Source organism: Suncus etruscus, chromosome 2 (genome assembly GCF_024139225.1).
Source record: "Suncus etruscus isolate mSunEtr1 chromosome 2, mSunEtr1.pri.cur, whole genome shotgun sequence".
Classification (NCBI taxonomy): domain Eukaryota; kingdom Metazoa; phylum Chordata; class Mammalia; order Eulipotyphla; family Soricidae; genus Suncus; species Suncus etruscus.
In genome coordinates, this window is record NC_064849.1 from 12429846 (window position 1) to 12443181 (window position 13336).

Here is a 13336-nt window from a genome sequence, read left to right on the forward strand (position 1 = left end):
TTAATTATGTTGATCTCAAACAGTAATTTACATTCATTTGTGTATCTGTGGAAATCAAAGTAGACATCCCAGTGTCTGAATTTAAGAGTCATTAAAAGAAAAAACACACATTTTCGAGATAATACAGTGGGTTGCCTTGACCAGGGTTCAATCCCTGGCATCCCATATGGTCCCAGGCCTGAGCTTGGACAGGTGTGAACCTAAGAAAAAAAATTTTTTTTCCAAAGAAAAATTTTGACAAAAACATCTTTGTCAAATCTGGAAATGAATGTGACAAAGCATCCACTAAGTATATTTCACATTATTGTGCAAATATGAGCAAGAATGACTATTTAGAATTCATGGAGGAAGAGCCTAGTGCGTAAATCATACTTTACAAGTAGACTGACTGTAGATTCCTCCCATTACCCATCTGTGCATCCCAGGGGTGTGGGTTTTGAAGCATTTCTATTAAATCCAGCTTTCCTTGCATATCAGCAAAATCATTCAGATCCTCATAACTAAGTCTATAACAGTTCATTAGTTGATTGGGAGTGTTGGGGTTTTTGGTTTTGGGTCACTCTCAGCTGTGCTCAGGGGACAGACCATATGGGAGGCCGGGGATCAAACCCAGGTCAGCTGTGTGCAAAGCAAACGCCCTACCTGCTGTGCTATCATTCTGGCCCCAGACTATTCTCTTCGGCAAAGAGTAGCTTAATTAGTGCTTAGGATATTCACCAAAAGCCAAACTAAAACTGAGTGAGAGGAAATGATCCGCCTCAAGTTAAGCTGCGTGAGGTGGACCAGGCAGGATCAGGTCTCAGCGGCTCCCACCTCCCTGAGCAGTCCGCTCCTCTTCCATGTTGAGAAGCCCATTTGAGATACACGCCCAACCCACAGCCTTCCCAGCTCCCTGGAGTGGCCAGGTAAAATGGGGCAGAGCAGGGCTGTGCCTGTGAGGGAAGGGCGGGCAGTACCCGGCACTCACCTGCCCCTTTCTGTACCTTGCAGAGATCTCCCTCCCCATCAAGGAGGAGCCTGCTCCTATCTCTAAGATGAGGCCAGTGACCGCCAGCATCACCACGATGCCCGTCAACACAGTGGTGTCCCGGCCACCCCCCCAGGTCCAGATGGCGCCACCCATCTCCTTAGAGCAGATGAGCAGTTTGTCTGCCAGCTTAGAGAACCAGCTTGAAGCGTTCCTGGACGGAGCACTCCCGCCGGCTGGCGATGCTGCCCCGCTGTCGGGCAGTAGTGAGGACAGGGAGCCCTTCTCCCTCATCGAGGACCTCCACAGCGAGCTGCTGGCACCTCCCGCCGCGCTCGACCACTCCCACGCCCCCATGGAGACCACCGAGGCACAGTTCGCTGCCAGCACCCCCTGCCTGTCCCTGGACCTCCCCGACGCCAACCTGGACAACATGGAGTGGCTGGACCTCGGCATGCCTGGCTCATCGACGGGCCTCACCCCACTCAGCGCCACCCCTGGCATGTTCTCCACAGACTTTCTGGATCCCCAGGATCTGCCGCTGCCGTGGGACTAAGGCCAAAGAGTCTCGGGTGTGAGGCCCTGAGAAAGGCGACTCTGAGAGGTGGCTTTAGGGACAGGCCACAGCCACGGATCAAAGCCATGAGCATGCCCAGAGCAGCATGGGTCAGCTCTGGGAGCCCCCATGGCCAGCAGCAGTGAGTCTGCAGCTCAGCGCAGCACCTGCCTGCTCTGACTCTGGGTCCAAACTCTTCTGTTCCCGCAGACTTTACACAAGAGCAAAAAGACCTGTGGATAAGAGCAAGGAAGGGGGAATATGCACAGGCACGTCCGAGATTCTCAGCGACCCTGAATCCTCGGGGTACACAGCTTGGCCCAGAAACGGCACTGGCACTTTTCCAGTGGCCTGAGTGGCACCAGCCAGTCAGCACCGACTCCCAGCAGATCCTTGTGGATCCCTCAGAAACCTATGTTTCTATTTCTATGTTGTTGTTTATTTTGTGATTTTTGGAATCTTACTTTAGATTTCCAAGTTGAAAGGAAAGCTCTTTCCCCGTAACATACCATCTATGGTAGGAAGCCCAAGGGATACTGAGGACACCAAGATTTCTATCCGCTGCCCTTGTCGGGGCTCTGGGCTGCCTCCTCAGTTGCAGGAGTTGGGGCCGAGTCCTTGTAATAACTCTTAATAGTTGGAGAATACTTGAGCCACACGTCTCTCTCTCTAGAAAGACTTGCTGACTGACTTTCAGGTAACCAGGCCCATCTCAAAGAACCAAGGAAAGGCTTGAGTGTTCAGGAGCTTTCGGGGCGAGGCTGCCCAACTCTCACCCCATCCTCAAGCTGGAGAGCGAAAAACTGGAGGTTTTCTTAATCATTTTTCATGTAGGAAAAGTTTAGCACATACTCGTAGGGTAGTTTAAGAACTTTCTAAAATGCCAACTATCACAGAATTTCCAAAAATCTCTCTAGCCAGTCATCTAAGTGTAGGAGAAATGTGGATGAGAAACCTGAGTTTCCCCTCTTGCCCCAGCTGGGGGCACCCCTTGGCACCTGTTCTCACCTTGACCTATTCTTGGGGCATCCTTGCTGGGATTCTGTTTGTTCCCTAATTGCTGATTTGACTCAGTTACTTCTGCACGTCGGCTTGATTGCACGTACTCGAGCTCCATCTTCCTTCCCATAGTTGCCCATCACACTGGAGCCCTTGCTGAACTGGTGCTCCCCAACAGTCTAGGGGACCTGGGCCTGCAGGGACCTTGGCTGATTTCTTGCTCCGATACTATTTGTGTTTAATATGAATAGCTTTTGTCTACTCAAGTGACCCTATTGAAGTTTCTCATTTAATGCCTGCAGCATGGCCCTGCACATAACTGACACCGTCTCCCATCGGGGGACACAGCACGGTGGCCATGAATGTAGCCCCCAGCGATTCACCAATACCGACTTAGGCTCCCTCTGCTCAAGTCAGGACCAAGGTGGCCCCCACAGCTGATAGGATAGTCCCTTGCACTCTCTGCTCTAGAGCCCCATCAACCAAATTCACAAGTACCCCCACCCCTCCTCAGCAGAGTCCTGAGCACTGGAGCAGGGGCCGCATTCTCCACGCAGACTGGAAGGGCAGGAGGTGGGCCCAGAGCTCTGAGTGCAGACAGCCCAGCTGCATTTAGTTCATCTTCCAAGTGATTTCAGTCAAAACTGGAAAAGAATTAAGATATACTCTCCTCTCCTCTCTCTCTGTCCTCCCCTTACCCGCCCTTTCTCCCTCCCTCTCTCCTCCTCACTCTTCCTGGTTCAAATATTGCTGACTTGCTCTTTCCAGGATATGTTTTGTGAAGCGACTCTTGGCTTGGCATTAAGCAGCCTTCGATGTTTCCCCTCCCCACTTTTTGCAGAATTTGAGGAAGAGCACCCATGCAAAGGATTTCTGCTTGAAACCTTTGCACAGAGGCCTCGAATTCCAAAGCTGCACATGTTTACAGAAGGTCCTCCCACACACACCCCAAGCGCCCTGCAGATGCATTGCTCTGTGAATGTCCCTACAAAAGTCACAATTTGGAGGCTGCAGCAGGGCCGACACAGCTGTCCTATCACACAGAGCTTCGTGCCAACTGTGGAGACAGAGCTGTAACCAAGGTCATAGAATCCCCCAGACCCCCTGACCATTACCTCTACAATGTGCTGTAAGAAGCTTGCTTGTTTGGTAGGAGAAAGACGCTAAACGGTTTAGAAAGGGTTTAATTTCTACCAAAAGTACCTAACCTCAAGTAACCAAGAGTAATGCAAACTTGCTTTAAAAGGAACCAAAGGCATTGCCAAGTATTTGCCAAAAGAAGGCACTTTTTATTTAAAATTTGAGACAAATGAGATCTCAAAAAAATCCCAAAAACGTATTATCCATTGAAGGGTTATAATTTTCACAAAGATGTAGATATTTCTCTATTGTTTCTCTGTAAAATAGCATAGATCGTTGATTTAAGAGCAGTACATATTTAGTAGTAAATATACCAAGTTGTTTCCTTTCTATGTACAAACTAGTTTCTTTTTTGTTGTTTTTGCTTGCAATATAAATGCAATGTGGCAGGTATTTCTCTTCTTTTCATTCTCACATTATGTCTTAGCATCTCACTTTATGAAAAAAGGAGGAAAATACCAACCTACAGAGCCCTGCTTCGTGAAGCATTAGTTTAATAAACAAAAAATGATGACGGTGGGGGGGCTGTTCATGTAATAACTTTATGTTGTTTTTTAAAAGGAAAACCATGATGCCTTTGTACTTGCTGTTTGCACCCCTGAAACCAATTCCATATCATGTCTGAATGCCATACATTTTGCACATGTACTGTACATAGTTAACGCATACTGTATTTTTATATGTGCGCACACTTATCATCAAATCTTTTGTACATAGTGGCAGTATTGTAGCTGATCGGGAAATGTTTGATATCAGCAATTTTGCATTTTTGTGTCTCAAATAAAACCCATTTTGATGTACTGTGAGTCCTGCTCTGTAGAGGAGACGACGTTGGGACAGTCTGGGAAGAATCCCGTAGGAGACAAACAAAAAGGGTTTTAACCCCGAAATCTGGTCTGTAAGGAAGCAACTTAATAACAAATAAGAAGTTCTAGTCGGGTTCGGGGCTAACCCACAGACACTCCAGGAATGAACAGTTAGCCCAGTTAGAGAAAACCAATCAGCTTACAAACCCAGCTCGTGAGAAAAATTCAAACAGTTCACATGAAACAGCCTTTAACAGCTTCTAGTAATGTGACATTACAGGGGCCAGAGTGATGGCACAGTGTAGGGCATTTGCCGACCTAAGACAAACTGGGGTTCAATACCCCACCATCCCATATGGTCTCCTGAGCACCACTGGGTGTGGCCCAAAAATAAAATAAAATTTAAAATGGCATTTCACTATCAGCCCCCAGGAGCTCGTGGCATAATGGGTCCATTATGGACCCATTGTCTAGGCTTGATGAACAGTGCACAGCACTGCGTACTGGAAAACAGTGAACCCCACAGAAAGGGGTACCATTGGGAACCCACTGGCTGCTGAATGGTCACTGCCCAGTTCAAGCATCTGAAATCACTAATGAACAGCCACAGCACAGTGGAGAGGGCACTTGCCCTGCACTCAAGGCAACCTGGGTTGGCTCCTTGCCATCCCATGTGGTCCACTGTACACCATCAGGAGCAATCATCCTTGAGCAAGTGCCCAGCTCACTCACACTCCCACCTCCTATTTTTGGACCATATTTATGCCATATCAGGGAGGGGCTTGGAAAAAGTCACTCCAGGTGAGTTCAGGAGACCACCTATGGTGCCAGAAACAGATACCAGAAACTGCCAGTCACAGCCTAGTGCACCATTATCCCTGTACCATGTCTCCGTCCCTTCTCTTTATAATTATTTTGGTGGCAGAATAGGGATCAAATTCAGGCCCTCTAATATGCAAAGCAAATAAAAGCTGGGCTACATGCTCTACCCAGATTACTTGCACATTTTTTCAGGGGAGACTCGGAGGACCCCAGCAGTATTCAGGGGGGCCCAGGAGCCTTCTCGTTGATTCTCTGCCCCAATCTGCTGCCAGGGCCGAGAATATAATGTCCATCAGCTCCTGCACTGCAGGGAACCCATCCCACACTCACAACACTGGAGACTCCCAGAGCTACAGCCCAAGATGCTCGAGGGACTGGGCAGTCCTAGTGCTGAGTTCTAAAGCCGTCCAGACCCGGGACCAGCTGGCACAGTCTAACAGGCGGGGAGAAGCTCAAGCCTCGCAAGTCAGTGCCAGCAAAGCCTCCATGGTAAGAGGCCTTGGAGAAGAAGCCGCAGACAACTCAGGCCCAGCTGGGAAACTGAGGACATTCTGCAGACAACTCAGGCCCAGCTGGGAAACTGAGGACATTCCTCCCAACCAACACCTGCCTCGGGGGCAGGAGAAACAGTACAGCGGTAGGGTGTTTGCCTTGCACGCAGCCAATCCAGGACAGACTGTGGTTCGAATCCCGGCATCCCGTATGACGCACGCACACACACACACACACACACACACACACACACACACACAGCCTGCCAGGAGCGATTTCTGAGTGTAGAACCAGGAGTAATTCCTGAGCGCTGCCTGGTGTAACCCCCAAAATCACCACCAACAACAGCATGAACACCTGCCTTGCTCAGGCAGGCAATCAGGGGTCGTGCCCACGCGGTTTAGCACTCACAGGCTTGCGGCTCAGCACTTTTCTTTCTTTTTTTTTTAAATTAATATATTTATTTAAACACCGTGATTACAAATATGATTGTAGTTGGATTTCAGCAGTGCTTCCCAATTATTTTCTGTCATGCCCTAGGAAGAAGAAAACATTTTTCACGCCCCCTCCCCACGCGACTGTAAATAGTATCTTTATTAAAAAGAACTTTAACCTGCAAAACAAAAATATATACAATATATACAATACAATAAAACAAGACATACAATACAAAAATCTATACAATCATCTGAGCTGATTTTGTCGTCAGAGGTGATGTCTGAATGAATGGCTCCAATGAGCACCATTTGCAAGGCATAGCTTTCCGAAGTGGGGTTGGAAGCAGGACACAGCAACTCTCAGCTCCAGAGACATCAGAGACATCAACACGGGGCTCAGCTTGTTGGGACAGCGTTTGCCGAGGTCAAACCGCCCCCCTTTACGGAGCCTCGCACCCCTTTTGGGGGGCTTGCCCACTCTTTGAGAAGCACTGGATTTCAGCCCTGTAAAGAACAACCCCCTTGCCCGGTGCAACATTCCCACCCCAATCCCGGGGCAAGCAAGCGTCAGTTAGATTCCTAACTTAACACCGTCGCAGACGCGGGCCCGGCCAGGCCAGCAATGGCTCGGCCCGTCCGGACTCGCGGACATTCGACCGCGGCCGGATGCGGCGGGACTGGGACTCGAACCCGCGGCTCAGCCAGGCGGAGACGCCGAGAGACGTGGCCAGGCCAGGCCAGGCCAGGGCGGGGCGAGGCGAGGCTAGGGGCGGGGCCGGGCGGCAGGCGCACGCGCACGCGCACTGACGCGCGCCGGTGCGCGGGCTCGCGGGAGGAGCGCCAGGATAGAGGCCCAGCGCGCCGCCATTGCAACGCAGGCGCGGTGGCCAAGTGGTAAGGCGTCGGTCTCGTAAACCGAAGATCACGGGTTCGAACCCCGTCCGTGCCTGGCTCTGCTCTGCTCGCTGCTTTCTCGGCGGCGACTTTTTAGGGCAGGGCCCTTTGCTCTGCTTTCCAAGGATGGCCCCGGCCATCTCTCTCTCTCTCTCTTCCTTGCAACTCCTTGCTAGCAAGTGCTGCATTTAGACTTTATCCAGGCCCAACTGTTTTTAATCCGTTTGCAATCCAAATTTGCCCCCGCGGGAGGGGACGAGCTTGCAAGTGGGCAGCTCCGCCGGCTACCGACCAGCAGCATCAGCCCTGGGGGAGTAAGAAGCACGAAGTCCCAATGGGTCGAGCGCGAGATCGAGGCCCCACACTGGGCCCTGGCGCCACGTGGTTCCGAGATCCTGAACTTTCTGAGCCTGAAGTGGAGCCTCGGCCTCTCCGAGAAGCAGATGCGACGCACACCCCTGGGGTCCTTCTGGCTCCCCGTTTACAGAGGAAACTGTTGGCAGCGCTGCAGGAGGGGAGAGGGACTCTTGGCCCGGTCCAGCAAGTCGGATTTGTGGCCTCTCCTGTCCTTCTCTGAGCCTCTGCCTGCCGCTGGGTGAAGACCTCCGAACCGAGCCACCCTCCCAAGTGCCCCCCCCCCCCACTCTTCTGCACCTCACTTTGCTCCGAAGAGAGCTCGTGGCCATCAGTTCCAACTGTCACCCAACGGGGCCCTTCTGGAACTGACCGCTCTGGACAAGAACTCGGCGCTGAAAGTGGAGAAACCAAGAGGCAAGGCAGCAAGGCACCCTTGCTGGAACAACAGTGCAAATCATGGTGTCATAAAAGAGGGAGAGACAGAGACAGAGAAAGAGAGCAGAGGGGGGAGGGAGGGAGGGAGGGAGGGGGAGAGAGAGAGAGAGAGAGAGAGAGATGAGAGAGAGGGAGAGAGAAGAGAGACAGGGAGAGAGAGAGAGAAGAGACAGGGAGGGAGAGAGAGAGAGAGAGAGAGAGGGAGAGGGAGAGGGAGAGGGAGAGAAGAGACAGGGAGAGAAGAGACAGGGGGAGAGAGAGAGAGAGAGAAGAGACAGGGAGGGAGAGAGAAGAGAGACAGGGAGAGAGAGAAGAGAGACAGGGAGAAAGAGAGAAGAGACAGGGAGGGAGAGACAAGAGAGACAGGGAGAGAAGAGACAGGGAGAGAGAGAGAGAGAGAGAGAGAGAGGAGAGAGAGAGAGAGAGAGAGAGAGAGAGAGAGAGAGAGAGAGAGAGAGAGAGAGAGAGAGAGAGAGAGAGAGAAGAGACAGGGAGGGAGAGAGAAGAGAGACAGGGAGAGAGAGAGAGAGAGAAGAGACAGGGAGGGAGAGAGAAGAGAGACAGGGAGAGAAGAGACAGGGAGAGAGAGAGAGAGAGAGAGAGAGAGAGAGAGAGAGAGAGAGAAGAGACAGGGAGGGAGAGAGAAGAGAGACAGGGAGAGAGAGAAGAGAGGGAGAGAGAGAGAGGAGACGGAGAGAAGAGACGGAGAGAGAGAAGAGACAGGGAGGGAGAGAGAAGAGAGAGAAGAGAGGGAGAGAGAGAGAGGAGACGGAGAGAAGAGACGGAGAAAGAGAGAGAGAGAGAGAGGAGACGGAGAGAAGAGACGGAGAGAGAGAAGAGACAGGGAGGGAGAGAGAAGAGAGAGAGAAGAGAGGGAGAGAGAGAGAAGAGACAGGGAAAGGAGAAGAGAGACAGGGAGAGAGAGAAGAAGAGAGACAGGAAGAAGAAACAGAGGGAGGCAAAGGAAGTAAAAGACAGAGGGAAAAAGAGTAAGGGAGAGAGGGGAAGAGAGACAGAGGGAGATAGAAGGGAGAAAAGTGGGAGGGAGAGAAATAGAGACAGACAAAGACAGAAGCTATTTGTCTGCCCTAGAGGAAAACAGGAGACATCGGGAAGGGTGAACTGGTGAAGGTGGGAATACATTGTATGACTAAAACTCAACAAGGAACAATTTTGTAACCATGGTGCTTAAATGAAGCAATTTAGAAAAAATAAAAAGAAAGCTCAGAGGGAAGTTCATCTGCTGACCAAACTGCCAGAAGCCACTGAGTTGTGGTATTTGAAAACTGCGTGACCTTAAATCAGGGACCTAAAGGAAGGAAGCATTAATAGAACTCCTGCTGTATGCCCACTGAAGTCACACCAGACCAGACTCTGATTCAGCTAAGGCCGAATTTGTTCCAGTCCTGTAGGTCCTGAACCTCAAGGCCACATATGATACCTCCAAAGTTCACAGTAATATCAGCCCAGCAGGATCACAGCAAACCTATAGGAAAGTTGCATAGAAGACCACCATGCTCAGTGAGCCTATACAGTGACACAGAAGGCTCAAATGACACCAATTGGTACAATAGCCAAGTTTAGTAATAACATGGGGGAGATAGATAATGATCACAGGGCCCGGAGAGATAGCACAGCGCCGTTTGCCATACAAGCAGCCGATCCAGGACCAAAGGTGGTTGGTTCGAATCCCGTTGTTGGTTCGAATCCCGTTGTCCCATATGCCTCCCCCCCCCCCCCCCCCGTGCCTGCCAGGAGCTATTTCTGAGCAGACAGCCAGGAGTAACCCCTGAGCACCGCTGGGTGTGGCCCAAAAACCAAAACAAAACAACAACAACAACAACAAGAAAAAAGAATAATGATCACAGATTGACTTAGGGATGTTTTTGTGGGTATGTTTTGGGGGGACAACACACCGAGCTGTGTTAAGGAGTTAATTCTGGCAGTGATCAGAGAACCATATGGAATGCCAGGTATCAAATCTGGGTCAGCCTCATGCAATGCAAACGCCTTACCCTCTGTACTATCACTCCTGTCTCAGCGTATTGATAGAAGTTTTAGTAATTCCACTTGCCTTTGTGTTGTAACAAACAATATGAAGTAAATTTGTACCTCCAAGAGGGCTGGGGTGGTGAGTGGGAACTGGGAACACTGGTAGAGGGCAGGTCACACTGGTGGAGGGATTTGCGTTACAACATATAATACCTGAAACAACTGAATTATGAACAACTTAGTAAATCACAGTGTTGTAAAAAGATACAAATAAAAACAATTCCTTGTCTCACTTTAGCCATCCCTTGCCTCCCTGGCAATATGGATGGGGCACAGACCATGGTGATGTTTAGTGGACCATAGACAAGAAAGGCTCTTGAGAATGTTTGGGGTAGGGGGCACAATGGGCAGGCAGAGACGGGGCTCAGGCAACAGAACACAAGCCTTCTATGTGTAAGGGCCTTGGTTCCAAGCACAGCATCACATGGCCTTGAGCCGTGTGAGAATTGATTTCCCCCAAAGCCCCAGAACAAAAATCCTAAGGAAGTACATACACTGTGCCTGGATGTTAGAAATATGTATCGCCTATTAATAAGAGAGCCCACAGGTAAGAGGGTGTAAGCCATCCCCCCTTGCATTGATCCAGGACCCACAGCTCTGTTTTTACCTTAATCTCCTGGCATTGGAAAGAGAAGTTTAATAGTTTTTTATTCACTCTTCTCTTTTTGGTTTTGGGGCCACACCTAGGGATTCTTAGGGAATATTCCACTGATGCTGGGTTGGGGTGCAGCGCTGGGGATGGAAACCAGGACACACATGCAAAGCAAAAAATCCAGTCCATTAACCTCTCTCTTCAAGGTATTAACTGCTTGCCTCCAAAAGGACAGAGTTGAAGAGGCTTTCCTTGCTCCATTTCGCCTTTCTTGTCCCTTTATCAAAGATTAAATGATTATATGACTGGGGAACATTCTATGAATACTCAAGTCTGTTGTTTTAATATAAAATATAAAGTCCCCGGGGCCGGAGAGATAGCATGGAGGTAAGGCGTTTGCCTTTCATGCAGGAGGTCATCGGTTCGAATCCCGGCGCCCCATATGGTCCCCTGTGCCTGCCAGGAGCAATTTCTGAGCCTGGAGCCAGGAATAACCCCTGAGCACTGCCAGGTGTGACCCAAAAACCAAAAAAAAAATATATATATATATAAAGTCCCCTTGGGGCCGGCGAGATGGCGCTAGAGGTAAGGTGCCTGCATTGCAAGCGCTAGCCAAGGAAAGGACGACGGTTCGATCCCCTGGCATCCCATATGGTCCCCCCAAGCCAGGAGTAACCCCTGAGCATCAAAAGGGTGTGGCCCGAAAAACCAAAAATATATAGATATATAGATATATATAAAGTCCCCGTATCTGGGTGAGGCCTTCCTCGGCACAGCACCTCTAGGCCCTAAAGGCAGCAGGTCTGAAAATTGCAGGATAGTAGCAAAGAAATAATCACAGGCAGTCAGTTAAAGTTTCATGGGAGACAGCTCAGTTTATTCGATGGCCCTATCTGCCATATGAATTTCCTCACATGGCTTCTATGCTCAGCTTATTCCAAGCAACTTCTTCTTTCCTGGTCCTCTTCTGGCCCTCTCCCTCCATCTCTACACCTCCCCTGCCCAGTCAAACTCTATATTCCAAACTGAAGACCCCTCCCAGGTGTGGGTGGATCTGACCACTTAGGTGGGATAAACAGGAAGTTGGGGGAAAGGATACCACACAAGTTTATTATTCCATTGATCTGAGGGTCTGTCTTCCAATACCATACTGTTTTAATGACTATTACTTTATAGTACAATTTAAAGTTGAGGAAAGTGATGCCTCCCATATTCCTTTTCCTAAGGGTTGCTCTAGCTATTCGTGGGTGTTTATTGTTCCAAATGAATTTCAGAAGTGTTTGATCCACTTCTTTGAAGAATGTCGTGGGTATCCTTAGAAGCATTGCATTAAATCTGTACAATGCTTTGGGGAGTATTGCCATTTTAATTATGTTAATCCTCCCAATCCATGAACACGGTATGTATCCCCATTTCCTTGTATCCTCTTTTATTTCTTGAAGCAGTGTTTTCTAGTTTTCTTTTTTTAATTTTTTATTTTTAATTATGAGAACAAAGATGCAAAGAAAGAGGGCAAGGTAAAGTTACAGTGGAAGGACAATCACCCATAAACAGAATTCTCAGTAGTCCCATTGCTGATATCTTAACTTTGAACTTTTGGCCAAAGAACATTAAGAAAAATAAAGCAGAACCCACATACAATTACTTTGTCCCTCAAGTCCCCAGATTGTAATACATAATATTTCTTAGCAGCACATCAAGCAATCTAAAGCCATACAACTTATGTAACTCCTTAAACATTAAAGGCATAGTATTTTTTTACATTTCCATGCACATGCATATTAGTTTAAGTTAACCTCAAAAGTGGGTTTTTCGGGCCCAGAGAGATAGCACAGCAGCATTTGCCTTGCAAGCAGTCGGTCCAGGACCAAAGGTGGTTGTTTCGAATCCCGGTGTCCCATATGGTCCCCCGTGCCTGCCAGAAGCTATTTCTGAGCAGATAGCCAGGAGTAACCCCTGAGCACCGCTGGGTGTGGCCCAAAAACCAAAAAAAAAAAAGTGCATTTTTCTTTTTTAAGGATAAAAGTCAAAGGAGCACAGTAAAAACGGTGTTAGAGTGGCAGTAATTGTTTGCATAGGCCCACCAAAATATGGGGACATGGAAAGGAAAAGTCTTGACCTAAATACAAGGAGACCCTACCCCTGAAGTTTCCTGGCATAAGACCAACTCTAGGCTCTAGGCAAACTAGTTTGCTCAATCCAAGTCATTGTCTGTAGTGCCAACACACTTTTATTTTTCACAGTCTCTGTTGTTGGTATCATGTTTCTGTATTAAAGATCCTGGAATCTGCATATCCTACATTGAAGTCAGGATGTGGAGTGTCCTCTAGTTTCACCTCACAATTAAAGGGCAATGCAGGAAGCCCTGTCCAGTATGCAGGTCGTTCTTTATATAGTTGCTTCACCTCTTTAGTTGACTCCAAGGTATTTTACTTTGTGTGGCACTAATGTGAATGAGATTGTATTTTTTATATATTTTATTTAAACACCTTGATTACATACATCATTGTGTTTGGGTTTCAGTCATATAAAGAACACCACCCATCACCAGTGCAACATTCCCATCACCAATGTCCCAAATCTCCCTCCTCCCCACCCGACCCCCGCCTGTACTCTAGACAAGTTTTCCATTTCCCTCATACATTCTCATTATTAGGACAGTTCAAAATGTAGTTATTTCTCTAACTAAACTCATCACTCTTTGTGGTGAGCTTCCTGAGGTGAGCTGGAACTTCCAGCTCTTTTCTCTTTTGTGTCTGAAAATTGTTATTGCAAGAATGTCTTTCA

The 13336-nt window shown here is 48.7% G+C and overlaps 1 protein-coding gene and 1 non-coding gene across 2 annotated transcripts in view; both read left to right on the forward strand.

Annotated features, from left to right (window-relative positions):
- MRTFB (myocardin related transcription factor B) overlaps window positions 1–3194 on the forward strand; it is a 57115-nt gene extending 53921 nt beyond the window's left edge. The window contains exon 15 of the mRNA XM_049768547.1: window positions 991–3194. Coding sequence (XP_049624504.1) covers window positions 991–1523 — 533 coding nt within the window. The 3' untranslated portion in view covers window positions 1524–3194. The remainder of the gene's footprint in view (window positions 1–990) is intronic.
- Window positions 3195–7096: 3902 nt separating this feature from the next.
- On the forward strand, window positions 7097–7168 carry TRNAT-CGU (transfer RNA threonine (anticodon CGU)). Its single transcript has one exon. It is a non-coding gene; the product is annotated as a tRNA-Thr (tRNA).
- The last annotated feature ends 6168 nt before the right edge of the window (window positions 7169–13336 follow it).